This window comes from Ochlerotatus camptorhynchus, unplaced genomic scaffold, assembly GCF_037179485.1.
Source record: "Ochlerotatus camptorhynchus isolate MF236.1 unplaced genomic scaffold, CSIRO-AGI_Acam_v1.1 ptg000209l, whole genome shotgun sequence".
NCBI classification, from domain to species: Eukaryota; Metazoa; Arthropoda; class Insecta; order Diptera; family Culicidae; genus Ochlerotatus; species Ochlerotatus camptorhynchus.
The window spans coordinates 4,344,795-4,371,217 of record NW_027040699.1 but is presented as its reverse complement, the minus strand read 5'-3'; the positions used below and the strand labels follow the sequence as shown (position 1 = coordinate 4,371,217).

The following is a 26,423-nucleotide window of genomic DNA, read 5'->3' as shown; positions in this document are numbered from 1 at the left end:
ATATGGATGTGTGTAATGTCTGCAAGGAGTCTATTACTATTAGTGGGCTCCCAGTCACATGTGTAGGTCCGTGCAATGGAATGTTCCACTTCAATTGTGCGGCACTCACTAAGACTGCGGCGCGCCTAATAGCAGATAATGCTAATGTTGTTTTCAAATGTGGTAACTGTCTATCAGGTCAGTGTTGTGGCGAGCAGAATGATCTGATCTCGCGCGTCAATAGGATAGAAGAAGAGATGAAGAAAGTTTTTCAACTCTCGGACTCTATCACTGGCATACGAGATCACATTGCTGCTCAGATAGACATCGCGGTTAAAAGCGGGATGGCAGATATAAGCCGAAATGTAAATGGTTTTGAAAATTTAATTTGTGAGAAATTGGATAATATGAAAAGTTCATTTTTTAAAATTGATGCGGAAAACAAATTAGCGGTAATGAATGATCAGTGCAGTGTATCTAGGACGATTCAGTCGGAATCGGACCAAAATACCAGACGCAAAAAACGTAAATTAGTAATCAGTAATAGTGATAATGATGATGTTTTTCAAGAAAATGCGAGTTTTGCGGATGTTGTAAAAAGAGACAGTCGTGCTAGTAAAAGTAAACATGTTAGTAACAGTAACAGTAAAAATAACAGTAACAGTAACAAACAAGATAATCGTAAGACTCGTCCGGTCATTGTGATTAAACCGAAAGAGTCCAAACAAGCTTGCGAAGACACTCGTAAGTTTTTGAAAACTCAGTTGGATCCAAAAACACACAAAATCAGTAATTTTAGAAATGGTAAAGATGGCTCCATTATTGTTGAGTGTGCAACAGGAGCAAATGTAAGTGATGTCAAAAATGGTATTGAAAGCAATCTGGGTGAAAACTATAGAGCTGTTGTTCCCACTTCGGTGCCGAGATTGAAAATAGTGGGCATGAGCGATCAGTATTCCTCCGATGTCTTCATTGACTATTTAAAAAGTCAAAATGAAGACATCGCTATAAATGATGTAAAAGTAGTTAACATGTTTGAAAATCCACGCTTCACGTACAACAAGTTCAGTGTTGTGATTGAAGTCGATTTCGATACGTATAAATGTTTGTTATGCGCGAAAAAAGTAAATGTAGGGTTTGATCGGTGCTCTATAGTTCCCGCGATTAATGTATTGAGGTGTTTCAAATGTGGAGAATTTGGGCACAAGAGCATGGATTGCAAAAATTGTGAAAGATGCTCTAGGTGCAGCCAACAACACAAAACATCGGAGTGTACGTCAACTGTATTGAAATGTGTTAATTGTTTGAAAATGAATAAAGAACGTAAAATGAACTTGGACGTCAACCATGCCGCATTTAGTCCTGAATGTTTGCTCTATAAAAGACTTTTTGAACAGAAGAAAAGCAGCTTGCGTTTCAATAAATAGCAGCCAAGTTCCAGGAATGTGAATCAATTTGATTTTTTATATTTGAATATTGCGGGGTTGTCAACAAACTACGTAGCATTACGTCAGATTGTTGAGGAAAAACGTCCTCTTTTAGTTTTATTATCTGAAACTCATATTGTAGAAACTGAAGCTTTTGATCAGTATAGTATTCCGGGATATATTGTTGCTGCTTGTTTATCACATTCTAGACACACTGGCGGTGTTGCTATTTATGTCAAAGAATCAATTCAATTCGACCTTCGAATCAACGAAGTTATCGATGGTAACTGGTTCTTGGGCATTACAGTTGTGCGTGGCATGAAGATGGGTAATTATGGTGTTTTGTATCATTCTCCCAGTTCTAGTGACCAGCGTTTTGTTGATGTTTTAGAGAACTGGCTAGAGACATTCCTTGATTCAAGTAAATTAAATATATTAGCTGGTGATTTTAATATTAATTGGCGTGACAACCATAATTCGAATCATTTGAAGCGTTTAGCTGATTTTTTCAATTTAAAACAAACGGTAGATGAGTATACGCGTATTTCCAGGCACAGTAGAACTTTAATTGACCACGTTTATTCCAATTTTGATTCCATTTGTTCAGTTCCGGATGCTGATTTGAAAATAACCGATCATGAGACCTTAGTGATTAATGTATTAGATAATATCAATAATAACGATGACTTAGTCAAATTGAAGTGCTGGAGGAAATATTCGAAACAGGCTGTTTCAAATCTTGTTGAGAGAAGCGTGGATTTTCCATTCGCGGCCGGTAATTTAGATGAATCTGCAGCTGTTCTAACTAACACTTTGAAAACGTGTACCAATCAATTAGTTGAGCAAAAGTTTGTTTCTTTGAAAAACTCGAACAGCTGGTACAATTTGGAACTTTTGCGTCTTAAACGTAAGAGGGACAAATGGTACAAAAAGTTTTGCAGATCAAATAATGATAATCATTGGAATAGGTACACAATCGCGCGTAATAAATATTCACAATCGATAAAACAAACTCGTTGTGAATATGTCCAGAGGAAGATTGATCAGCATCAAAACAACAGCAAAGAGTTATGGAAAATTTTGAAATCTTTATTAAAACCTAGTAATTGCAAACCGCGGTCCATAACTTTTAATGGCACATTAGAACAGTCAGAACCAGTAATTGCATCTATGTTTAATGATTATTTTGTCGAAAGTGTTTCATTGATTAATCAATCCATTGAATTGGTCGATGAACCTGACGAAATAAAACAGCCAGTTAATAGTAGTTGTAGATTTGAAGGTTTTCACCAAATTACTTTAGATGAACTTAGAGTTATTTGCTTTTCATTAGGAAAATCGGCTGGAGTAGATAATGTTAATTCTAGAGTTATTCAAGATTGCTTTCATGTCATTGGCCACATCTTGCTGGACCTTATTAATGAATCTTTGCAGACTGGACATGTGCCACAAATTTGGAAGGAATCCTTAGTGGTTCCTATTCAAAAAGTTGCTGGAACGATTAAAGCCGAAGAGTTTCGTCCCATCAACATGTTGCACACATTAGAGAAAATTTTAGAACTTGTTGTTAAAGGCCAGCTGTTGGAGTATTTGAATAGCAACTCTTTGTTGATACCAGAACAATCAGGATATCGGGAAGGTCATTCCTGTGAAACTGCGTTGAATTTGTTGTTAGCAAAGTGGAAAGACAACTTGGAGCGTAAAGATACGACTGTTGCTGTTTTTTTGGATCTGAAACGCGCTTTTGAAACAATTTCTAGGCCCTTACTGTTAAGTACAATCAAGCGCTTTGGAATTACGAGTACTGCTTATAAATGGTTTGAAAGCTATTTATCTGACAGAACTCAACGGACTGTTTTTAATGATTCTGTTTCCAGTCCCGTGGGGAATAACCTTGGAGTGCCCCAGGGAAGTGTATTAGGGCCTCTTTTATTTATTATGTATATTAATGATTTGCGACGCGTTTTACGATTTTGCGACATTAATCTTTTTGCAGATGATACTGTGTTATTCATTGCAGCTAAGGATTTAGAAGTTGCCGTCTCATATTTGAATGAAGATTTGCGTTCTCTAAGTAGATGGTTGAAATGTAAGCAGTTGAAATTAAATACAAGTAAAACTAAATTCATGGTAATTTCGCGGAACCGAGTAAATGATAATGTCTCCGTGGTAATTGATGATGAGGCTATTGATCGCGTTCGGGAGATTAAATATCTTGGCGTGATTATTGATGACAAACTTAAGTTCAACTCTCACATTGACAATGTCATCAAGAAAATTGCCAAGAAGTATGGAATTCTATGTCGACTGAAAAACGATTTAACTATTGCCAGTAAAATACAGCTATACAAATCAATCATCTCTCCTCATCTAGACTTTTGCCCATCCATTTTATTTCTAGCCAATGAAACACAAATATCGAGATTACAGCGTTTGCAGAATAAAATAATGCGTTTGATTTTGAGATGTAATAGATTCACTTCCTCAACTTTGATGCTGGACGCTTTAAAATGGCTGTCAGTGAAGCAAAGAATAGTTTATTTGACTATGGTGTTCATTTTTAAAGTAGTAAATGGTTTGCTGCCTCGATATTTGTGTGATCGAATTGAAAGAGGAAGTGATTTTCATAGATATAATACTAGAAACGCGGATGAAATAAGAACACCACATTTCTTGACTTGCGCTTCACAGAATTCATTGTATTTTAAAGGAGTAAATGTTTTCAATTCGATGCCTAGACATATTAAACGTGCAACAACATTAGCAGAATTCAAGAGACATTGTATTTCACACGTTAAAACTGTCTTTTGAACAGTTATCCAGTGATTTTTTTTTTTTTTTTTTTTATGAATGGACGAAGTATGTATCTTGACGAAGTTATTTATAACGGATTATTTTGTATGGATAGCTGTCATAACGACTTTTTAATAATTATTGTAGCACTGCAAAAACTATTTTGTTCGCCACGATGGTGATGATGGATTTTTTTTTATATTTGAATTAAAGTAGTAGTTAAAAAAAAAAAGTAGTAGTCTACAAAGGTTTGAGCCTCGCGCGCGTATTACGGATATAGAGGACTGAATTTAACATTTGATAAAAAAAAATGCAACTTTGAAGCTTATTTGGAAGATACTTTGAGTTAGTATTAAGTTTTCTGGCTGAATGTCGGGGGTTCGTGAGCATTCCTGACATTGCTGAAAATTATAATAGCATCATTGCGGGGTTGCTAGTGTATAGGATGCTTTGTTGATTGTTCATTAACTCTTGATTGCTTGTAATACTTATGAATATTCTAGGTGGACAAAAAGGCGAACTAAGAGGTGGACGCCTAAGCTTTTTCACATTTATGTATATTGCTGTGAAGCAACTGTAAAGTCTAGAGGGAATTTATATCTGTAACTGTAACCAGCTCGTTTTTGTTTGCTAACCTGGTTAAAATGTTTATATTTAATTATCTTAAAGATAAATCGTCCAGCTCAAACCTTTGTAGGGGTAAGAGGTGGGACCATCATCATCATCATCCAAGTATCTGGAATATAGTGAAAATCATACCTATCCGCAAACCCGGCAAGGACTTAACGCTAGCTTCAAGCTACAGACCGATCAGCCGCCTTTCAGCGCTGGGAAAATTGCTCGAGAAACTTATTCTCACTTCTTTGCTCAAGTTTGTCTAGGAGCACAACATTCTCCTACCGGCACAGTTCGGATTCAGGAAGGGGCACTCCACAAATCATCAGCTAGTACGGGTGATCAATAACATCCGAAGTAACAAGAATGTATCCAAGTCCACAGCCATGGCATTGTTAGACGTTGAGAAAGCGTTTGACAATGTCTGGCACAATAGGCTTTTATACAAGCTTTGTAACTTCAACTTTCCTTTGCATCTTGTTAAAATCACCCGTAACTACCTCCAGCAAAGGTCGTTCAGGGTATCGTTGAATGGCTGCCTTTCAAACACGTTCTCCATCCCAGCAGGTGTTCCGCAAGGAAGTCTGTTGGGACCTTTGCTTTACAACATCTACACTTCTGACATTCCTCCCCTCGGAGACGGTTGCTTGCGTGTTCTTCCTGTTCGCAGATGATACCGCAATAACCGTCAAGGGTAGGATGCCTCGCGAAATAACAAACAAGCTCCAACGATGCCTTGACGCCTTTGCTGATTATGCCACCACGTGGAAAATCAAAATCAATGCCTTCAAAACACAAACAATCATGTTCCTCCATCGGCAATCGCCCAAACTAAAACCGGCTCCCTCTTGTACTGTAATCATGGATGGCACAAGGGTTGAGTGGTCCGCCGAAGAAACCTATTGTGGGATGTTGTTTGACGAAAAGATCCTATTCCGCTCGCATGTGGAGAAAATCGTAGTCAAGTGTCCCGCCTTGGTTAGGTGTCTGTATCCGCTGATTTGCCGCAGATCCCGCCTCTCAAGGGTGAACAAACTGGCTGTCTACACACAAATTATAGCACCTGCGATCCTCTACGCAGCTCCGGTGTGGGAATCATGTGCACAGACTCACAGGAACAAAATCCAGGTCGTTCAGAACAGAGTGCTGAGGATGATCCTTGATCGTCCCTTTGACACAAGAATTTCAGACCTCCATTAAGAGGCGAACGTTCCAAAATTAGATTTCAAAATTGATGGCATTAAGACTAGGTTTGTACAGAAATGTATTACATCAGAACATGGGTTACTAGATTTTATTTAGAAATCAGGGTGCTTCGGTGCTAGCTGCAGAGTTGGTTTTACCAGTTCCGCGACTCGTCTAGAAAGATTAACCCTCAATGCCATCATCTGACTCCCAAACAAATGCAGCCGGATTTGATTGCTTGGAATTTCGGACAACCGATTGCACGTTTCTCCTATATGCAATAATAAGTGCTATCTATATTTTGATTCTGTTACAACAAACGAAAAACTAGTACCTAGTAAGGTATATGTAGTCATAAATCTGTAAAAAGTGTTACCTTCAGCTTAATTTCTTATAGTACCTATTTGTCCAAAGGGACGTGTTAAAGTACTAATAAACTGTCCATCGAAAACATAAAAGTCGAAAATGCATGTTCGCGCTAGTACTACTACACTGGTACGCTAGTGATTGTGCTGCCTTGTTTAGATCATCCCCATCCACCACGCTACTACTCTTTGGACACGACAACGTTCTTCCGTCCGACCTGAACCATCATGCTTCCCTTGACCGTGGATCCGCCGGTAACGTCATAGGCAAAGCTCAATCCGACGGCAAACTCCTTCGGGAAGCAAACGTCGTTGGCGCAGAGGTTCAGTTTGAAGTTGACCGTGCCCTGAACCGGTTTCTGCTGCTCGGTGCCCTTCGGGACGACTACGGTCAAACTGAGTCCGTCGTTCAGCGAACTGATGGAGCCGTTCATCGTATCGCAGCGCCACTTGTCCGACGGAAGCAAGAGGGACCACTTTTGCGGTGCCCCTTGCGTTAGTTTAACGTTCGATTCCAGGTAACCGAACTCGAGCTTTAGGAGAACCTTTCCACCGTCGGGAAGGATTTTGAAAGTGTTTTCGTACGAGTAAATTTCTCCGGGATTATCCAGGTGATCGGCTTCGGCGTTGTTAAATCGGACCTTCAGGGGACGGATGCTATTTTCGGACAAATCGGCAATCATAATCTGATGGTTGTTGGTATCGGCAATGTAGAGATAGCGTCCGGAGGGGTCTAGGCAAAGCCCGGCCGGTTCGTTGAATTGCTTAACGGAGCTCCCTTCCTCCTGGAAGGCGCAAGTCGTTGCCACGTTGGTGCTGGCATTAATCTTCTTGATCTTGTGATTGTACGTGTCGGTCACGTAGATGCAGTTGTCTTTCAGGTTGTATGCCACTCCAAGAGGGTGTTGGAACTTGGCAGCGTACTGCTTACCGTCGACGTCACCGAAGGAAAATAGATCCTACAAATGAGATTTCAAGTATTTAACGAGCTACAAACAATGTCTCCATCCGAGTGCTTACCAATGGATTGCGATCACCTCCAGCGACGGCCAGCACCTTCCCATCACTCAATGACATCTTTCGAATCGAGGAACTCTCACTATCAGCGAGGTACAGCTCCTTGCCATCCTTGTTGATTGCCAATCCAGATGGTTGAGCAAATGCCGCATTGTTCGGATAAGAATTGTTCCTATTCTCCTCCCTACCATTTCCAGCAATGGCCAAACAACTGCCAGCTGAGTATTTCTTAAACTTCCACCAGATCGTTTCCTCCAGAAACAGGGCCCAAATCTGATGGATTCCAGCCATCGCAATGAAAACTACATCCTTTAAAGGAGTTTGCGATTCGTCCGCATGGAACGACATGTCCAAATCCCTAGTGCGGTACACGGCCACATCCCACGGAGAGGAAATGATCTGATCTCGGCCAACTTTTCCACCAATTCGATCGCAACCTTGCTGCCCATTTCCGGCAACGGTCGTAACTTGTCGATTCTTGAGGTCAATCTTGCGAACTGCGTGATTTTCGTTGTCAGCTACGAAAAAAATCTCATCACTTAGAAATGCCACACCTTGGGGAGCGTTAAAACGGGCTTTTCGGAAATCTCCATCCACGAATCCCGATTTTTTGCCTCCGATTCGGTGAAGAATCATTCCGTCGTTGTTGATGACCAGGATCCGATGATTGCCAGAGTCGGAAATTGCATACAGCGGGTTATCGTTGTTCTCGCCTCCACGGTACGAGCAGCAAATCTTGCTTGGGAATTGCAAATGACTCGTTTCGATAAGATTCGTTGCAACGTTGATCGGAAGCGTATGATCCAGAATGGCTCCCTTGTCCTTGTAGAACTTGAGCGCTGAGCTTACGTACAGCTTCAGATCGTCAAAGTGTCCTTCGCCCATGACGACAAAGATTGGATTCGCCCGAGGACCCAGAATCATCAGGGTCGGCCAGCATTGCACACGAAGATTCCTCCACATTGAGGAAACATTATCGTTCACCACGGGGTGACTAATCTCATATCGCTGAACGGCGGACAAGATGTTCGCCGAATCCTTTTCATTCTCGAACTTGGCGCTATGGACGCCAATCACAACCAGGCCATCCTCGACGGAATACAGATGCTCGAGACGTTTCAGATCCGGCAGAATGTGCATACAATTAATGCAACAGTACGTAAAGAAATCCAGCACCACTATCTTCCCACGTAGGCACCCATCGAAGGACAACGGTTCCGTCACGTTGAACCAATCCAATCCTTCCTTGAAGTCCTTGATACTCTTGCTTTCCCGATCGGCGCTCTTCAGATACTCAGCCACCAGCTTCCGTTTCTCACCCGGTCCGGACGCTTCCCATAGATCGGTCGACAGCTTGCTACAGTTATAGGCCAGGACATCCAGCATGTCCCCAGTCTCCGGCGACGACGAGCTCATTCTGGTACCTATTTTGGAAGATTTACGGAAACGGTGAGTCAACGGGAAAGGAAACGGTAAAGCTCGAGCTCGAAGCAGGGAGGAGTCGTGAAGGAATTTCTGGAAGGTTTTATTTTGACAATGATGATGATGATGCTGACGGTAACTGCTGATGACGTTTCTCGCTGTCAAGCTGCTGCTGCTGCTAGTAGTAAACAAACGGCGCAGCGAGAGCCGAAACGAAAACACAACCATGTGCAACGGTTAATAGCAATGAAAGTTGAAAGTTTTAGTTTAGTCAACATACACAAACTGTAAGTAAACCACAATCGGTCAAGATTTCACTACAAACAATAATTGATTATTACCGATATTTATTATTACCGACAAAAATCACAACGAAAATTTCACTAATTTTTCAATCCTAGGAAACACGCAACTGAAAACATCGAATTCGATTAAGATGTCTCAGCGACACAGCGCAGAATCCACCTCATCATCGGAGATGTCGCACTACCAGGCGTTAAATGTTGCACCCGATGCAACACTGGAGGAAATTCGCCGTTCGTATCAATCGTTGGCTCTTCGATTCCATCCGGATAAAGTGAGCCGAGCTCAACCAAAGGACGTTGAAAGTGACGAAGATAACGATGACGATCGAGGAAATCGTTTCATTCGGATCGACGAAGCATGGAAGGTGCTGAGGGATGAGGAGGCCCGACGGGTGTACGATGCTGAACTGATGCAACGGACCTGTCGGGAAGAGTACTTTGTGAACGAGGTGCTGCGGAGGGCGGATTTTAGACACGAGAAGGAAGAGGATTACTACTATCACACGTGCCGGTGTGGGGGGCTATATGTGCTACCGGAAGGGTTGGGTGGTGATGAGAGTTGCTACATTGGTTGTGATGAATGTTCACTGGTGGTTCAGGTGAATGCCAAATGAATTATATTATGTTTGTTATAATAAACTATTTTTTTAAATAAAAATCGGTTTAATTTGCATGCTCAAGAGTTAACTCTTCGTCCTGGGTTAAATCACTTAAGGGGGTATTCCCAATCTTTTGCCTTTTTTCGGCCTGTTTTTCAATTAATTTTTTTTCAAGGAAAATGAATAGTAATGCGCCTAACTCTTTGGGATTCTTGTTTATTGAACATTAAAGTTTACAAATAAATTTTTTTCGACATAAAAAAAAGACATTATTGACGTCACAAAATGGCGGCAAACAGACCCCTGTTCGCCGCAAACGCCTGGACGGGCGAAGACTTTTCTGTGGAACGGCTTCATCTGAAACAGATTTCGTGATGAAATTAATAATCTGCATAAGATTCTCTGGAGCTTCTCCCGTTGGCAGCAAAAAATCTTGCAAATTAACAAAATGGCGGCCATATGAAAAAACAGACGATTTTTAGCCCGCTTTTTTGCAGCTTTAAGGTGGTTCAAACAATGTAAAATGTTAATATTTTTGGCTGAAAGTGGAAGAAGCTCCAAAGAATTTAATAAGGAACAAAATGCGCAAAGATTCAAGTCAATATCTCTTACAGTTTCTGAGAAAAATCTTCGCCCGATAAAAAAAAATGTGGTTTCGGGAAAAACGCGTTTAAAGTTTTGACTTTAGTTAAAACCATTTTGGGGGTTCTTACCATTAGTCAGCTATGCCTGGACACCGAATTCGCTGATCGGAAAACGGCTTGGGGGGATGAAAGTATATAGTCTAAAGTACAAAAAAACGTGAAAAAAAAATTTGATTTTTTGAAAAAAAAAGATCGGGAATACCCCCTTAAATTGGGTTGTAGTGTGAACGGGGTGTAATACAACGTTCAGACTATAAGCCTGCACGGATAGAATTCCCCGAGGAATTCCCCTTACCTTTTGGCAAATTTCCATAGCTGATTATTCATAAAATGTATAAGTCAACTAATAATCAGACGCCTTGCAAAAAGTTAATGAAGATCATGTGTCAAATGAAATGTATAAATGGTCACACATACCGTTTATGCTTTCTTATATAGGACTGGATATACTGCCTATAATCACATATCAGTCTCATATGGATCTTCGTCAATTTTAAGATAATAACGCTTTCCACTAATAGATGCCTTTCATATCATGTGATAAAACTACGTGAAAACAACCCAACAAACATTCGCCTATTGAAGAAACGACTTCATGACGATTTTATTCAACTGCATGTTTAATAATACTTGTACAATTTTTAATAATACCTTCTGTTCAGGCTTTGTTCACACAAATCTGGAGAATTTATTCAACCACAACATGGTGTTGATTAAGGTATTTCCAGAAGCTTTTATTTGACTTCCATGAGTTGTAACAGAGCTTTTATTCGATCATTTTTTTTTTGTTATTCAGCGTTTATTGGACATCTTTGCTAAAAATCTCTTAAATAAAGATTTAAAAAAGGACATCTTTGCTTCCTTAAACAGCGATGATGTATACGCTTGATTATCATGAGAAGTAACGTTTAAAATAGACAATATTATACATTTATTAAACGGTTATTCCACTGCAGGAACATTAACCCGAAAATAAAGAATGGTAGAGACAGACAGAGTTGCAGGGGGTAAGCCACTCTGCCACCTTGTGTCTGTGTTTATTGTGTTTCATGTGTGTTTTTGGGTGTCGGAAGGTGTTTCTGGGTGTTTCATCATGTTAACTGAGCTGTCAAAACTTCAACCGAAAAAAAAATATATTTACTGGCAACCATATCCTCACCCATAATAGAATGCTGATAATGGCATATCCTCCTGCAACTCCTTTGTTGTTGTGCAGATGTGCAGATTTGTAATTGAAACGGGCATTGGTCCTCTCACTGCAGGAGAAAGACGAAATGGGCGCCTAATATCAATATTATTGCGTCCAGGGAACGGTCGAACCTTGGGTCTAACACAAAATTCTTGGTGGAGCGAAAAATGTGGAGTTCGAGAATTGGCAGGACAAATACATGAGTGTCAGTGCTCATGCAAACCTAGTGTGAACCTAAAGGATGAAGCTAAAAGCCACCAGATCCGAAGCGTCATCAACGAAATCTTCAACAAATGTGGAATCAATCGTCACGTAATAAGGTAAACTTTATGCCGTTTAAGAGTGGCATTCAAGCGTGACTCATAAAATGTAGTTTAAATACTTGTTTCAGATTCATTGTGATATTGTGAAGGTGAAAATTGACGATCCGGGACCAACCCTGCGAACAGTTGAGAACAAGGTTGAGAAGCTGTACAATCTGCTCAATCAATGTGAATTCGGTGAATATCAAGATCGAAGGCGACGTTCCGATAGCCGTACCATAGAGGTAACTCTAAGACTAGAAGGTCCCGAAATAACGTGCTCAACTTTTTGATTCACCCCTCGATACATAGGAAAAACCAATAACCCCTCATTTTATCTGTCAAACTTTCAAGCGAATCAAAACAAACATTGCGTATTACTAGAATTTCGACTAGAATGGGATACGTTAATCGTTTGCTTGGGACCAATAGGCTAGTCAAGTAATGAGCCAATTTAAAATCGTCAGTTTCGTATTGATTGTTGGCCGTACCACCGGGATCGGCTTCCGTTCCACCACCACCGCCAGGCATTTCAACGAAGCATAACATTTGTAGCGTTTTGTGGGTTAATCAAGATGAAGATTTAAGAAACTACATCCTCGGCTTATGGCAAAGCCTCTAAACACAACAATAAATTCGTACCTAGCGCGTTGTTGACTTTTCTAACAAATATAAATTTAATATGGAAGCTTAATAAAGCTGGTAGTAACTGGCAGATTTTGTTTAACTGTTCCAGGTGCTTGTCACACAATACTCAAACGCATTCATTAGTTGACATAGAAAAAGCCCTTCATTCAGAGTTTTTCCTTGTGACCATCAAATTCACGACGGTCTTGTTCCTCGGCGGACCCAAGATAAATTCGCGCCCTGACTCGCGCTTTTTTACGTGCTTTTAAAAACGGATTAATTCCATTTGTTCGCACAATATCCGCAAGATCCAGAATGCACAGGATCTTCCCCTCCATGAAACTAAACTCATGTGGTCGATCCGCGTGCCTCCCATACAAGCTTTCGAGAGAAGGTCCACCACTGGCTGCCTTCCCTGCCACGTTCTGAGCCATCTCTCGTATATCTCTCTGAGGCTCTGAACCATTTGGTGGATTATTTTAACTTTTGGTTAAAATTTGACAGATGAAAAGTTATCGATTAACCCTGCTATCCGAGCGTGGTTACTTCTGACATACAAGAAGTTAAATTTTGACGACCGTGGCTCGAAAACCGGTCGATCGACAGCACGGGGATTTTCGAACATAAGAAATAACTTTCGAAATGTCACTTTTAACCACGAGTTAAATTTAACTCGGCAAATGGTTCACAGCCTGAATGAATTCGTCGTAGATGTAAAACTACTGTTTATAAACATAACAATCGAATGCTTGATCGAATGTAAACAGTCATGGAAGTGGTGCCAGAATTAATAGAAAATTCTGGTGGAAGTGTGTTTGGAGTGTGTCGAACTGTGTTTTTGGAGTGTTAAACACAAGGTGGCAGAGTGAGTTACCCCTTGAGGTCAACTGCATTTCTTTGTGAACAAATTCGGAGTCCTTGTTGAATAGGTCCTTTGTTCATTTGTCGTTCAAAGAATCGATTAACTTGGTTCTTCCGTGAACTGAGCGGTGGATGAGCAATATTAATGCATACAAACCGATAAATCGATACAAACAAAAGTTCGAAGATTAAATTAAAGATTGCAGTCATAGGACCTATTAAAAAATTAACCGAGAAATTTTGTTCTGATGAACGGTTCGCACATCGAGCAGAATCCATCTCTGCGATGTTCTTTTAGCCAACAGTGGCTCACATCGCATTATCGCAATCCGTCATCAGCAGCAAATTTTCTCCAAAGCTACTCCCCCATCGAAACAGTTTTGTGCGCTGCTCGCTTTGTGTGTAATTTACGGAAAAAATCTATCGAAAAATGGACGCTTTCGGTGATGGAAACTTCGACCAACCGGAGGTTGATCCGGCGGCCGAGTTTTTGGCCCGGGAGCAGAACGCCCTCGCCGGCTTGGAGGACGAAATTCCTCTGGCACAGCCAGCAGCCACGGGAAACGGAGTCGACAACGATGACGTGACTCAACCAAAAGCAGGTACTTGCTCTTTAATCATTGTCATCGTCATCATCCGATCATTGTTAGCTTGCAGAACCTCCGTGGTTTTCTTTTGTATACGCGAAGTTTTTGTCAAGGCCGGCTAGTCGGACCGAGCGGGACGATGACGACTGTCCCTTTTATTGTTTTATTGGTACATAGTTTCTTTTCCGGTTTAATTCGATAATCGAATGATGTACATAATTGCGGTTTCGTTAGGTTAATTCAATTAATTTTGTATCGTACAAAGCTCATTGTTTTCATGCCTTCTGGGTGTAGCTTCCAGCTTCCACTATCAGTAGCTTTATCAGTGCTGAGAAACGCCCTCAGCGAAACTCGTGTAGTTTAATTTGCGATTGGAATTGATCATAGGTCTCTATTGTAAATATTTTGTTTAGATGTACATTTCTTCAACTGTAGCATAATTATTGATGTTTTATAACAATATGCCGAGCATGGTGGATCGATTCTGTTAACCGAGTCTTTTTTTTTTGCTTCTTTCTGTTTATCGCGTACCTACTCTTCTTCCTTGGTTCGACTTTGGTTTGCCAACAAACAATACTAACCACCACAAACCACCACCACAACCACAACAACATCATCAACTACAACCGAATCAACCTCCAACAACCTCACCCCGAAATCGTATCGAACGACCACAATGCTTGTGCATCGCAAGAACCCATGGGGTTTGAGTTCGAATCGACCGGCAGTTTCGAAATGATCAATAACGATGCGGACCCGTCCGGTGGACTGTCGGATTTCACTGTCAAAGCCGAACCGGACCTGGACGGCAATAATGATGCTTTGTTCTCTAATAGTCCCATTAACTCGAACGAAGGTAAACATTTTGCAGGCATTGGCTCTGGGTTTGGTGAGAGATGCCTTTTGATTGCTATTTTACTTTCTTGGCTCACTATCGGTTAGCATATACCTAGCTACTTATCGACATAATAACAAACACATTTCCATCTGTTAACAAAGAATATGATTTTCGTTCAATGTTCTCGCATTGAATCGAGTAGCGAAATGTAGATACGATTGTAGTTTTTCTTTAATAATCCAAAGAGGGAAACGGTTAGTACTGAAATGGTTGTTACACTGCATGCGACTGTTGTCATTGTACTTACCTTTTATCAATTCTCTATTTATAGTCTATTTCATTTGTCCCACGTTTGTTCGATGTATTTTAAGTTCCTAAACTAAGCCGTTTTTGAACAACAATTGTATAAACATAATTCTTTTCTTCATCCCATAGAAGATGTTAATGATGATTTTTCAGGGTACACAGGTAAGACAGTTTTGTTTTTTGCTCTATTCCTAATTTCTCTACTCCCAATTTCTTACGCTTCCATTTATGTCTCTCTCTCTCTCTCTTGCACCTGAAACGAGATCTAAACTTTTCTCCATAAACACTTTCCTATATGCCAGTGAAAAAGCCTCAAATTAACCACATATTCTCGCATAACGTCCCGTCCCCATTGCAGTACCGAAACAAGTGACGGAGGAACCAGAACGAATCCGCAAGTGGCGCGAGGAGCAGAAGGCTCGCCTCGAGGAGAAGGACCGCGAGGAAGAACGCAAGAGGGAAGAACTGCGTGAGCAGGCCCGCAAGGAACTCGAAGATTGGTACAAACACCACGAGGAAGCAATCTCCAAGACCAAGGCCGCTAATAGGTGAGTGTGGTTCTTTCCATCGCGGCTAATCGAAAGCCCCTTTGTTTCACGAAAAAAAGCCATTCTGAATAGTATTGCTATTGTTTCGGATAAGCGCGAAAAGTGCTCCAAGTACTGTTTTTTTCTCTGCGGCCAAGTTTCTTCTAAAAGTGGTTGATGGCATTTTGGTTTGCAGCGCTGTAACCTGTACACAAGCTATCGTTAATATTTCCTATTTAATTGTTGTTTCTAAAACTGCCAAAATGTATTCGTTATCCTTATCTGATTGTAAAAACTTCCTCTTTGTATTATCGTTTTTCTCTTTTTATCTCTATCTCTCTAATTGTGTCGCTGCTAATTATGTTTCCTTCTCGTGATTATCCTTCTCTTCTCTCTCATATGACTGAACCGATCAGGGAATCGGCCAAGTAAGTAACCAAGTAGTAGCACAGTGCAGCTTCGGCTCAGTCTGTTAGATAGCAAATTTTTTTCTCTGTATTTTGGTATTCGGGTCACCTATCTGCGATTCGATGAATAACTACTCAGTTGTAGATTACTTTCCCCCCCGCATCATCAGTAGAATTCTAGAGTAATCGTTGCACCTGTATTTGGCCCTTCTGTTCCTTTCCTTGTTGTTTGTTTTCATTTTGGTAGCAAGTTCCATTTCGATTCGATTAAGGTTGGGGAAGGAGAAAGGTTAAACATTGTCATTTGTTGAATCTACTTAGTCCGGTGTAATCATGTGTACCTATGCGTTTTCGACCGTGTAATAACATATCATAACACCATTGTAAAGATGTGATTTGTTCGATTTGGTGTACCTATACAGTCTCACATACATTCGTAAGAAAAGCTCATTGAAAAAACGTTTACATTGTTACCATCAACAGCGCCAAAGTGAGTGTCTTTGGGTGCACATCAACAGAATGACTGGTGGCGAAACCGTGTGTGACATTCTGAAGACGGTGAAGTTTGGGGCGATTTCGAATTGCAAACGAATTTCGGTTCTTTCACCCGATTGAAGCGAATTGGACGGGGAGAGTGGGAATGCCAACTCCCTGTTGATAACATTTCGTGGATAAAGGGTGGGCTCTTCTCCCCACTCATTGGTGCATCTCCCTGTTTGGGAGCTTATCTTTTTGACCAATTGGCTGATCAAGTTGCTGGAAGGAGATTCTTTACTGTTCCGTAGATGCGTATAGGCGACTTTGCCTATCGATCTACCCAATCCGTTTTTGGCCCTTCATACAGCGACATGTTGAGGACAATCAGAGGTTATTAAGTTTGATCAAGACAAACAGATAAGAGAGCCCACTGCGAATATCGGTTCCGAAAGGGCCAACCGAACTACCAAAGTTTTGTTTATAATAGTTTATTTATTTATTTATTTATTATTCTCTCCATCGGACTTTGGTTGTCTACATGAAGATTGATGGGGCAAATATTTGCGCAAATAGGCGTAAAAACGCCATAGGTTTTCGACATACAGGGAACAATGTAAAAAGGACACAAAAACAGAACAATTATAAAAATTAATGTCGTCCTATGGCATGGAGTTGTCCTTGAATCAGTCAAGTCGAGGCCGTCATATCAGAGTTGATCGGGAACAAAAAAAAGGAAGCAGGTAGCAAAATTCATCAGATGTACATTAAATGGACAGCTACTCATCGTGTTGTAACAATTTGTTAATTGAAAGTCGTCACCTATCCAGCAGACTACATTGAATCCGGTGACGAAAGGTTTCCGCTGCGCTGTTGAAGTCGAAAAAAGCATAGAATTCATTGAAACGTGCAGACATGAACCTATTGGATCATGTAATCCGTAATTAGCTGCTCGGGGTCCGAGATGCAGGAAACTCATCGATCTTAGAACTCGTTCAGGTGCATAGATTTCGAATTCAACCAAAATCCCGGCAGAGTCGATTTCGCTTAGCACTTTTGCTGCAATATCTGCCTGGTTAATCTTCCGCTTACGTTCAAGAGTGTCAATACCCAGGAGTTGGTAACGATCATCGTATGGTGTAAGGTTCGTTGGATCATGCCAAGGAGGGTTGCGAAGAGCGTAACGAACGAATTTCCTCGCTATCCAAATCGTTTCATACGGACACCATACTACTACATTCCAAGATCGATCGCACTAAAGAACAGTCTAGAGCTGTCAGGCAGGTAGGATCTCTATTAATAACAATTGTTTTAACTTTTTTATGCTGCCTACAAAAAGATGGCTGCGTGCCAGTCCCTTGGGTAGGCTCCTGAAACTCATCAGAGATGAATCCGAGTTGCCTGTGATCCGTATAATGTAGCTCAAATGTCAAAGCAGAATCAAGTGTTATTTCTAGATCACAAACGTTGTCCACACGCTGCAGAGGTTGGTTATCGATCGTATAATTGAATGCAATAGGTTTTAGCTTGCGATGGAAAGTGATGATATTGCATTGTTGAACACTCAACGTGAAAAAATTCTTAGAGCACCACTCTTCGATCAGGTGCTGCAACCGCAAGCTATCAGTGAAGCATCGCACAACTACGTACATCTTGACATCGTCTGCATAGAATGACCGGCAGCCAGTTGGAAGTATCGAACCAATTTCGTTAATGAATATCGAGAATAGCAGCGGCCGCTCGATTGGTAAGATACGATTCAACCCAACGAGTGAGTCCTTGAGAGACACCGTGCTTCTCGAGTTTGGCAAGTAGGATGGCATGATCAACCCGGTCGAAAGCAGCATTGAGTTCCGTGTATACGACGTCCACCTGTGCTCCTGCCTCCATATTCCGTAGGCACAGGGAATTGAAAGGAGCGAGGTTTGTTAAGACCGAACGTTTGGGGTGGAAACCATGTTGGTCAGGAGAAATGTAGTTTCTACAGCTAGCAAATAAAGCGTCGCTGATGATTATCTCGAATACTTTCGAGCAGGCACAGTGAATTCCTCGGTAATTCTCGATATTTCGCTTGTCTCCTTTCTTGAAAATCGGGAACATGAACGAATATTTACAACGAGAAGGAAATACCTACACCTTGTTGTAATGAAACATATTTTGAATATGGGCGATGCAATGCTGTCAGGCCCAACAGCGTTCGAGAATTTCAGCTTCTGGATGGCAGAGTCGACGAGATCCAATGTGACCGTGAAAATATCAAAGCTGAACGCGTCACTGGGAGTATCTCTGATTCCTTCAGCAACTTGGCTTAACGATGCCGTTGAGTCGTTGAAAACACTCTTGAAATGCTCAGACAGGAGGTTACATTTTTCTAAAGAAGTGTTGGCTTTTGTATCGCTTAGATGAATCTCAACCGGTAGACCATCATCTTTCCTTTTTGAAAAGGGTTGTACATTCGGTAGCCATTACTTGCTAACGAAAATAATCGCTTGGTGAATGGATTGCGGGACTGGCTGTATTTGCGTGCGCTTCAAGTGTTGTAATCGAGCATTAGATCATGCAGGTCTCCTCAGAGGCACACATCCTATTATTAATCGGCTCACATCTTCGCCGAAATAGTTAACGACTTCATCATTGGACGAACACAAGTCAAGCGACTGTCAATCTACCTGGGCCAGTAAGTGATTCAATGCAACGTAGTTAGTTCTACGAAAGTCCAGGTCCAGGCTTTGTACATCAACGATGTCTTCATAGAGAACAGGAGCTGATCGATTGATGAATGCTTCCAACGCTAGATGATCGGCGTTATGATGTATCAGAGGTTCGGATGCCTCGGCGACAATGTACTCTAGTGCGGCGGCTTCGTTCACCAACACAAGATCAAGCAGCCGAGAGTTTCTGTTTGGTACAGAATTAATTTGCATTAAACCATGCAGGCTGAAACCATCCAAAAGAGCACAGCAGGAAGCAGGCATGTACCTAAGAGGAAGAGGAGACCATAGGGGGACTTTTATGAACCTATGTTCTGTCAAATGCGAACCCGCGCCTGATTGGTCGGGCGAACGTATAGAAACGCGAGAATTTTACGACAGGGAATCTATTTTCTTGTATTTTGACAGTCGACTGCGTCGCCCATAATAAAATAGTTTTTGCACGGTCGTTTCCGCGAGAGAAGAAGAACACGTCAAAGACAAAAAGAAGCCAGTTGTCTCCTCTTCCTCATAGTCATGTACGACCGAAGAATGTCTATGGTTGGATGATCATTCGCGGAAATATTCCAAACAAGCCCAGACTGGTTGTAGTCGCCAAATAGCAGAGCTAGATCGTTGTGATGTAATCGGGACAATACAGCACCAAAGGAACCGGTATGGTTCTCAACGCAGCTCACATTAGATTTACGGTCAGGAGGAAGGTGCAGTGTGTGGCGTCGTAATCTTCACCCATAACTGCTCAAGAAAAGTACTGACCGGAGCAGGATCGAGGCAACAGTTCAGTCGTTTGAAAACCGCAATCAAGACGCCATCACCACGTGATTTGGCACTGTTCATCCGGCTACGGTCATTGCGAAAAACTGAGAACCTACTGCCAAATAATTGTGCTGAGTAAATTCGATCATCCTGCCCCTGGTCTCGGTAAGAACTATTGCATTGTAGTTGGACTCAACTGTAGTCAAGAATAAGTCGCAGGCCACGAACATTTTGATAATACACCACAAGTCAATCGGCAATTTGTGTTGGCAATCGGAAAGGTGAGGTACAGTCGGTGGTGAAGAACGACTACGGTGGCAGGAATCAGTAAACACGACTGCGTTGAGAGGCTTAGGGGCTTCCAAGGGGTGGCAGGCAATGCGTTCTGGGCTGGGAAGAAACGTGGCAGCTACGATTCGGTGCAGTATATTCAGAATCGGTGTTATGAAGTATGCCGTCATCGGTGGACTGCAGACCGTGTTGTTCAGGATTGGAATAAGTAACATTGAAAATGGAAGACGTGCTGTAACTTGAAGGCATATCAGGTGAAGAACTGTCTTGATCACATTTGTACTTGCCTGTTAACGCAAGCTGTCACTGGTCCGGGACGACTGTGATGAGCGCTGGCAGAAATCAGCGGCACTGGACTACATAGAGGAACCAGGAGCTTCCAATAGTAAAACCGGGCGTGAAGTTTGGTATCTAGAGGCGTAACACTGGAACTCGAAAACTTATCAGACAAATACTCTCGCAAATACCTGTTGCTGATGGAAGCATACTTGTCTGAACGTGAAGGTTGGGGGACCTCACCGCCACACTCTACCGCAGGGCCAGAACGACTATGATGACTGGAAACAGCGTGCGTGACCGGATCGAGCGGAACGAGGTCCCCCATGGGTGCGACAGGCAGTGCGTTCTGGTTTACAGGAATTGGGAATAAAATCGACTTCATCCAGCTTCGATTGTGCAACGCTGCATGCAACTTGGAAAGCGAAGGACCCGGAATAGGAGAAATTGTAATGATCGGCGTGTTCAAACGAGGCAACCACCTTTTTTTTTTGAACTTGTGTCCTCGAATTCGCGGAACAAAATCCCCTCTGGTCAAGTATCCGAACTCAAAACTACTTCGCGTAGTTTTGGAACCATTCCGACCTTAAACGAAATAAAGCTCATACGACTTGTATCGGATCCCTTTTTCACAAGTGGCACAACCTTTGCCGGTTCTTCGCACGGAGCGCTAGTTTTGACCAGCTTCTCAATTGATTCCGGTTTCACGCTAGGATGAATACGGGAAAGGTATAGCCAGTACCACCAGTATAGCCAGTACAATTAAATTTGACAGATAAAATGAGGGGTTAGTGGATTTTCCTATGTTTCGAGGGGTGAATCGATTAGCTTGGGACCGAAGATAGACCAGAGAGCCAAAAAGTTAAGTACGTTTCTTCGGGACCGTCTTAGAGTTACCTCTATGGTACAACTCAGCAGGCTCAGGAATAGTCCAAACACCAGTATCAGTCACCGCTTTAGTACCACCAACAAGTGGTTTGCTAGTCAGCAGGGCTTCATTCACGGCGACGTTTCAATGGGGGTTGACGGATGTTATTTCCAGAATCCAGACTTGCCGCAGAGGATGACGCGATTCGTCTTGTCAACTGAGCAATTTGCTGTCCTTGTATGGCCATTTCCTTTCTGATCTCACCACGTGCAATTTCTTTTATTTATTTTTTATTATAGTCACTTTAACACTCATGGGTCATTCGTGACTTGTCCGGGGTGAGATTTGAACTCGTTACTTTGGCGTGAGTGGTATGTATGTAAGTAAGGTATGGATGTTAACCATTACGCCGGGTTCCCCCTTCTGCAATTTCTTGCCTCTCGGCAATAGAGTTGTTTGCGCTTCCAAACGACGAGACTGTTGTTTTCAATTTGGCACATTTCATCAGAGTTACACACTCGTGACACATCCAGAACAAGTTCGGACTTGAGTGGATAATGTTCAGAAAAGCCTCGAATATACACTACAAACGAGATTTCCAAGACGAATTTCAAACTCTAAGACTAGTAGAAACGTGCTCAACTGTTTGGCTCAGCTGTGGTACTATCTTCGGTCCCAAGCTAATCGATACACCCCTCGAAACATAGGAAAATCCATGAACCCCTCATTTTATCTGTCAAACTTTCATAGCAAATCAAAACAAACATAGTGTAGTACTAGAATTTCGGCTAGAATGGGATACGTTAATCGTTTGCTTGGGACCAATAGGCTAGTCAAGTAGTGAGCCAATTTAAAATCGAAGTTGCCACCGGTTGAAGCTACTGCTACCAATAGTGACGGTAGTGTCGGGTAGCGTTCGGTTGTAAAGCGAAAATCATAAAACTCAAGCTCACCATGGTTTGGTTATAATTGTAGCTGATGAGTTCTTTTAGCTTGATATTCGTATCTCACTCAAAATAATCCTCACATCAATGCTACGTGAAAACACACATAGATTTTTTCCATCGCATTTTTCACGTAAGACTTACGTGATTCTCATATAGAGGTACTCAATTCAGTGAGCTTCATCGTCACTGGATTATCACGTAGAAGTTACGTGATTCTTCCGATAAAATGCATAGTGATTCGAACTCATTATTTAATTCCGATTCGATTTAAATAAAATGTATTATTTATTTCTTAATTGACATACATAAATAGAAAACAAACTAAATTAATCTCTTTGTAAAATTTTAATTAATTATACTTACAACTCGAAATTGTCTCAGTAAAGACCAAACCAATTTGGATTTCAATGGCATGTAAACATGCACAATGAACTAGCGCCATATTGTATAGCACTATGAGTGACTCACTCATTTATTTTTTCAGACGTGAAAATCACTTAGGGTTTACGTGAAACGAACGTAGAATCTGTGTATGTGTAATTCACGTAAACGTCATTAAAAAATCTTACGATTTCGAAAGGAGTTTCGGTTCACATATAAGTGGTCTCATGTAGAGTTTACTTGGGCCACGTAAAATTGACAGCAAAGGAAAATGAGATACACTACGTGATTTTTCACGGAACAACAACGTGTCGATTATTTTGAGTGTAAGATATCATCAAGGGGGAGGTGACTGTGAAATACGAACAATCGTCTACCTTACATAACTGGTTCCAAACTACAACAAGCCATAAACAGCGATTAGAAATGAACTAGCCTTCGGCTAAAAATCTCTAAAATAAAGAAAAATAAATAAATAAATAAACAACGATGGTTTGTTGATGTTTGGAACCAAATTCACAAATGGAAAATCAATGAGCGTATCCCGAGCAAATTCAGTTAACAAAATGAAAGCTAATCGATATTAATGTTTGCTGTTCCTATCATAATGAAAACAATATTAAGGGAGAACAGCCCATAATGCACCCCTGGGGTAAAATGCCCACTTATAGAAAAACAGCGATAACTTTTCCTCAGATGCATTTTCCGGGTAACGGTTTGTGATTGTTTTCAACTGGAGGTTTCACAAATAATTCTTGATCATAAAATCATGTATTGACCTGCTGATTCCTTAAAAAATTGCATTTTGTGCAAAACAGGACATAGTTGTTAAAATCATCGACTGTAAATTAAGCTTTTAACATCATATATCACAAAAAAAATTAACAAATTTACGTTTCGTATATTTTTTAGATATTTTACTTGATGAATCACAGTTTAACATTCTATTGAGATTTTGATACCTTATTTCTGATTTAACATAAAGAAATAATCATTTGAAATACCGCATCCCTTTGCATTATCTACTTGCAGGGGTTATGGTTTGTTTACCATTGGGTGCATTTTACCCCAATGTTGTGGTGCGTTTTGGCCATTGTTGTCGTGCGTCTTGTCCCAATGTTGTGGTGCATATTGCATCATGAATCAGGCGTTTTGCCCCGCTATCATTTTGGAAGCAATTTAAAAAATACCTTGAAAGTCATGGAAAATTATCCTTTTGTAGTTCTAAATCACTCGATCTTTGTAGAAAACATGGTAATGAACCAAACGCCATTACTTTCTTCTTGATTTTAGCTTCCATTCGCCAGCAATTGACGATTTTGCTTAAACGGTGCGTTTTGCACCATCCTACCCTACAAGATCCACATATGAAAAGGGCATACAAGCTTTTTGTAAGCAAACCTTTGTAGGCCCTTTTCTCGCCAACCGAGGGTCGCCTAGGCAAACCAACAACATCATCGGGAAGGGTAAAGATTCCCCTACCCGATGATGATGATGGTTTGTGTTGGTATCATATAGGTGGCGAGAAAAGGGCATAAGAAGGTTTGTTTTCACATGTTGTTCTTGATTAGTCATATTGTGCTTTCATTATGCAGTCAAAACTTTTTAAATGAAAGCAACTAAACTTGAAGTTCTGCTGTTAACGTCTTGTTTAAAATTTAATTTAAGTTCATCTGTCGTTGAACTAACATTTTAGGTCATTCGTGACTTGCCCGGGGTGAGATTTATGCTCAAGTGGAGAAGCACGGATGCTAACCATTTGCGCTAGGGCCGTATTCTGTTAAAAGTATATGAATGCAAAATCAGTAATCACATCGATTTCATTGATAGCGGAATTAATTTTCCGTTTTGTTTAGAAATGTCATCTGAAGGTTAAGGGGGATTGCAAAAGATTGAAAAAGATCGGCCATTTATTAGGTTTAGGAAAAGAAAAATGTGCCATTCGAGGAGCAGTGGCCGTGAAGTCGTCAAGCGATTTCGATATAGCAAACCCAGTTTGGTCCAGAACTGATTCCGTCTTCATTCGTTCTTATTCTACCGCTGTATATATATAGATCTTTGCTTGTGTAATGATGTTTTTCTTTTCTTTAAATCTCCCTTAAGTATCCAAATTTCTGCACCCGGGATATTGCTGTGTGTTCTCTCTGCTTTTCATACCCTTTACCCTTGCCGAGATATAACTAACGCAACTGTTCTTCCGTTCCCAACAATCCTCCACTTTGCACGCAACCGCAACCCGCAGAAACGCCGAAAAGCAGTTCGTGGCCGAGACGGACGAGATCGAACCCGGCACCGAGTGGGAACGCATCGCCAGGCTGTGCGACTTTAATCCGAAGACGAACAAGTCCAGCAAGGACATTTCCCGGATGCGGTCCATCATTCTGCAGCTGAAGCAGAACCCGATCTCGACCAGCAAGAAGGTTTAAATTAAGCAGCTTGGCTGCCATTTAGAAATTGAACAGTTAGATTACACGTAATTACACATAGCAGGAGAGGAGGGGGAGTGGAGCGGTTACAGTAGATCCATCATTTATCCCGTAAGAAGACAAATTATACTAGACAAAATGCTGATTATGTATTAAAATACTTATATGATACCTAAAGGGTGGAAATACAACAAATCAAGAGACAGGTTGGGCTTGCTCTACTTGAAAACTCTTTATTGATTATACGGTTTTTAGTAGACTTTTCGTGCTTTGTTTGTTTTGCGATTACAATTATTTGCTTGAGAACAGTGTCCTTTTGATTACGTGATTCGAATAAATACTTTTGCTTTTGCTGCTGTTACCGGCTACTCGATAAAATTGCTCCTATTAATCACTAAATATTATTAGTAGAAAGGTAGATAAATACTTTCCGGGTTTCTTTGTTTTTTTTTTGTAATTCTCGTTTGCAAACTCCAAACCATTCCGCAAAAGTTCATGCCTCGGTTGCTGAATTTGCAACGACTTATGACTTATATATATATATAATATGAATTTTGTATTAGTTTAAAAAGTTTTCCTTTGTGTTGTATTGTTTCCTAAATTTCATTATTATTATTTTTTTCCGTTTGGACCGGGTGCATTTACTGGCTCATTAAGTTTCGACTGTTTTCTTCGGCGTAGAGAAAATTAAAAGTTTGAAAACGGTAAATAAAAGTGTCAAGCTAAACTTTCCATTCAGAGTAGATAAAATAATGCCGACAAAGTAGTACTAAATCTATTGGTTATTGTAACTAAGCAAACATGATAAAGTGCTACACGCGATAAAATAAACTTGTTTGAAAAATGCAAATACATTCAGATTTATTCGAAAATATCACCCTTTTCCTTTACCTAATACGTTAAACGATGAAATTTATATTCTTCCATTACGGTTGGATCAAACTGTTTTAATAATGCACTGGTAATAAGTTTCGGTTATTTCAATATACAAGCTAATCAATGATGCACGACAATGTAAAATTTGTTTTATCGTAGCGATTACATTTAGTTCCTTTATTTCTGTCTGCGCCGTATCATTGAAGTTCCAAAAAACAAAACAACAAAAAATGCAGCAACTTTACATATAAAATGGTGTTTTTTTTTCACTAGTTTAACATTTTTTTATTTGTATCTCAAATCGTGTTGTGTGTGCATACTTTTAATCACATACTATACTCATTTTAAAATTTCGAAAAAGAGATTCAACCGGTGTTCTGTACTAGCAAATGGCATAACACATCGACCGGAGATTCTTACCA

At 40.8% G+C, this 26,423-nt stretch overlaps 3 protein-coding genes across 5 annotated transcripts; 2 read left to right on the top strand and 1 right to left on the bottom strand.

Annotated features, from left to right (window-relative positions):
• Window positions 1–6,293: 6,293 nt before the first annotated feature.
• Window positions 6,294–9,046, bottom strand: LOC135703089 (NHL repeat-containing protein 2). The gene is made up of 2 exons (XM_065224198.1): window positions 7,385–9,046; window positions 6,294–7,323 (listed from the first exon to the last, which is right to left on the bottom strand). The coding sequence occupies exons 1-2, from the start codon at window positions 9,029–9,031 to the stop codon at window positions 6,547–6,549; spliced, it is 2,424 nt and encodes an 807-aa protein (XP_065080270.1). The 5' UTR covers window positions 9,032–9,046; the 3' UTR covers window positions 6,294–6,546.
• Window positions 9,010–9,722, top strand: LOC135703090 (DPH4 homolog). Its single transcript, XM_065224200.1, has 2 exons — window positions 9,010–9,090; window positions 9,205–9,722. Exon 2 carries the CDS (start codon window positions 9,240–9,242, stop codon window positions 9,720–9,722), a length of 483 nt encoding a protein of 160 aa, XP_065080272.1. The 5' UTR covers window positions 9,010–9,090; window positions 9,205–9,239.
• Window positions 9,723–13,674: 3,952 nt separating this feature from the next.
• Clc (clathrin light chain) lies at window positions 13,675–25,975 on the top strand. Of its 3 annotated transcripts, XM_065224303.1 has the most exons (5): window positions 13,675–13,932; window positions 14,612–14,773; window positions 15,191–15,223; window positions 15,420–15,609; window positions 24,942–25,975. In XM_065224303.1, exons 1-5 carry the CDS (start codon window positions 13,761–13,763, stop codon window positions 25,123–25,125), a joined length of 741 nt encoding a protein of 246 aa, XP_065080375.1. In that variant the 5' UTR covers window positions 13,675–13,760; the 3' UTR covers window positions 25,126–25,975. The 3 variants fall into 3 exon arrangements, with proteins under 3 accessions (XP_065080375.1, XP_065080378.1, XP_065080376.1); XM_065224306.1 differs by lacking the exon at window positions 14,612–14,773; XM_065224304.1 differs by lacking the exon at window positions 15,191–15,223.
• Window positions 25,976–26,423: the final 448 nt, after the last annotated feature.

Excerpts from the sequence above, each read along its gene's own strand:
- LOC135703089 (XM_065224198.1), bottom strand. The coding sequence starts at position 9,031 with ATGGTTGTGTTTTCGTTTCGGCTCTCGCTGCGCCGTTTGTTTACTACT. Across the intron at positions 7,324-7,384 it reads GAGGTGATCGCAATCCATTG|GATCTATTTTCCTTCGGTGA; the intron begins GTAAGCACTCGG and ends TCTCATTTGTAG.
- LOC135703090 (XM_065224200.1), top strand. The coding sequence starts at position 9,240 with ATGTCTCAGCGACACAGCGCAGAATCCACCTCATCATCGGAGATGTCG.
- Clc (XM_065224303.1), top strand. The coding sequence starts at position 13,761 with ATGGACGCTTTCGGTGATGGAAACTTCGACCAACCGGAGGTTGATCCG. Across the intron at positions 15,224-15,419 it reads TGATTTTTCAGGGTACACAG|TACCGAAACAAGTGACGGAG; the intron begins GTAAGACAGTTT and ends TCCCCATTGCAG. Across the intron at positions 15,610-24,941 it reads AAGACCAAGGCCGCTAATAG|AAACGCCGAAAAGCAGTTCG; the intron begins GTGAGTGTGGTT and ends CGCAACCCGCAG.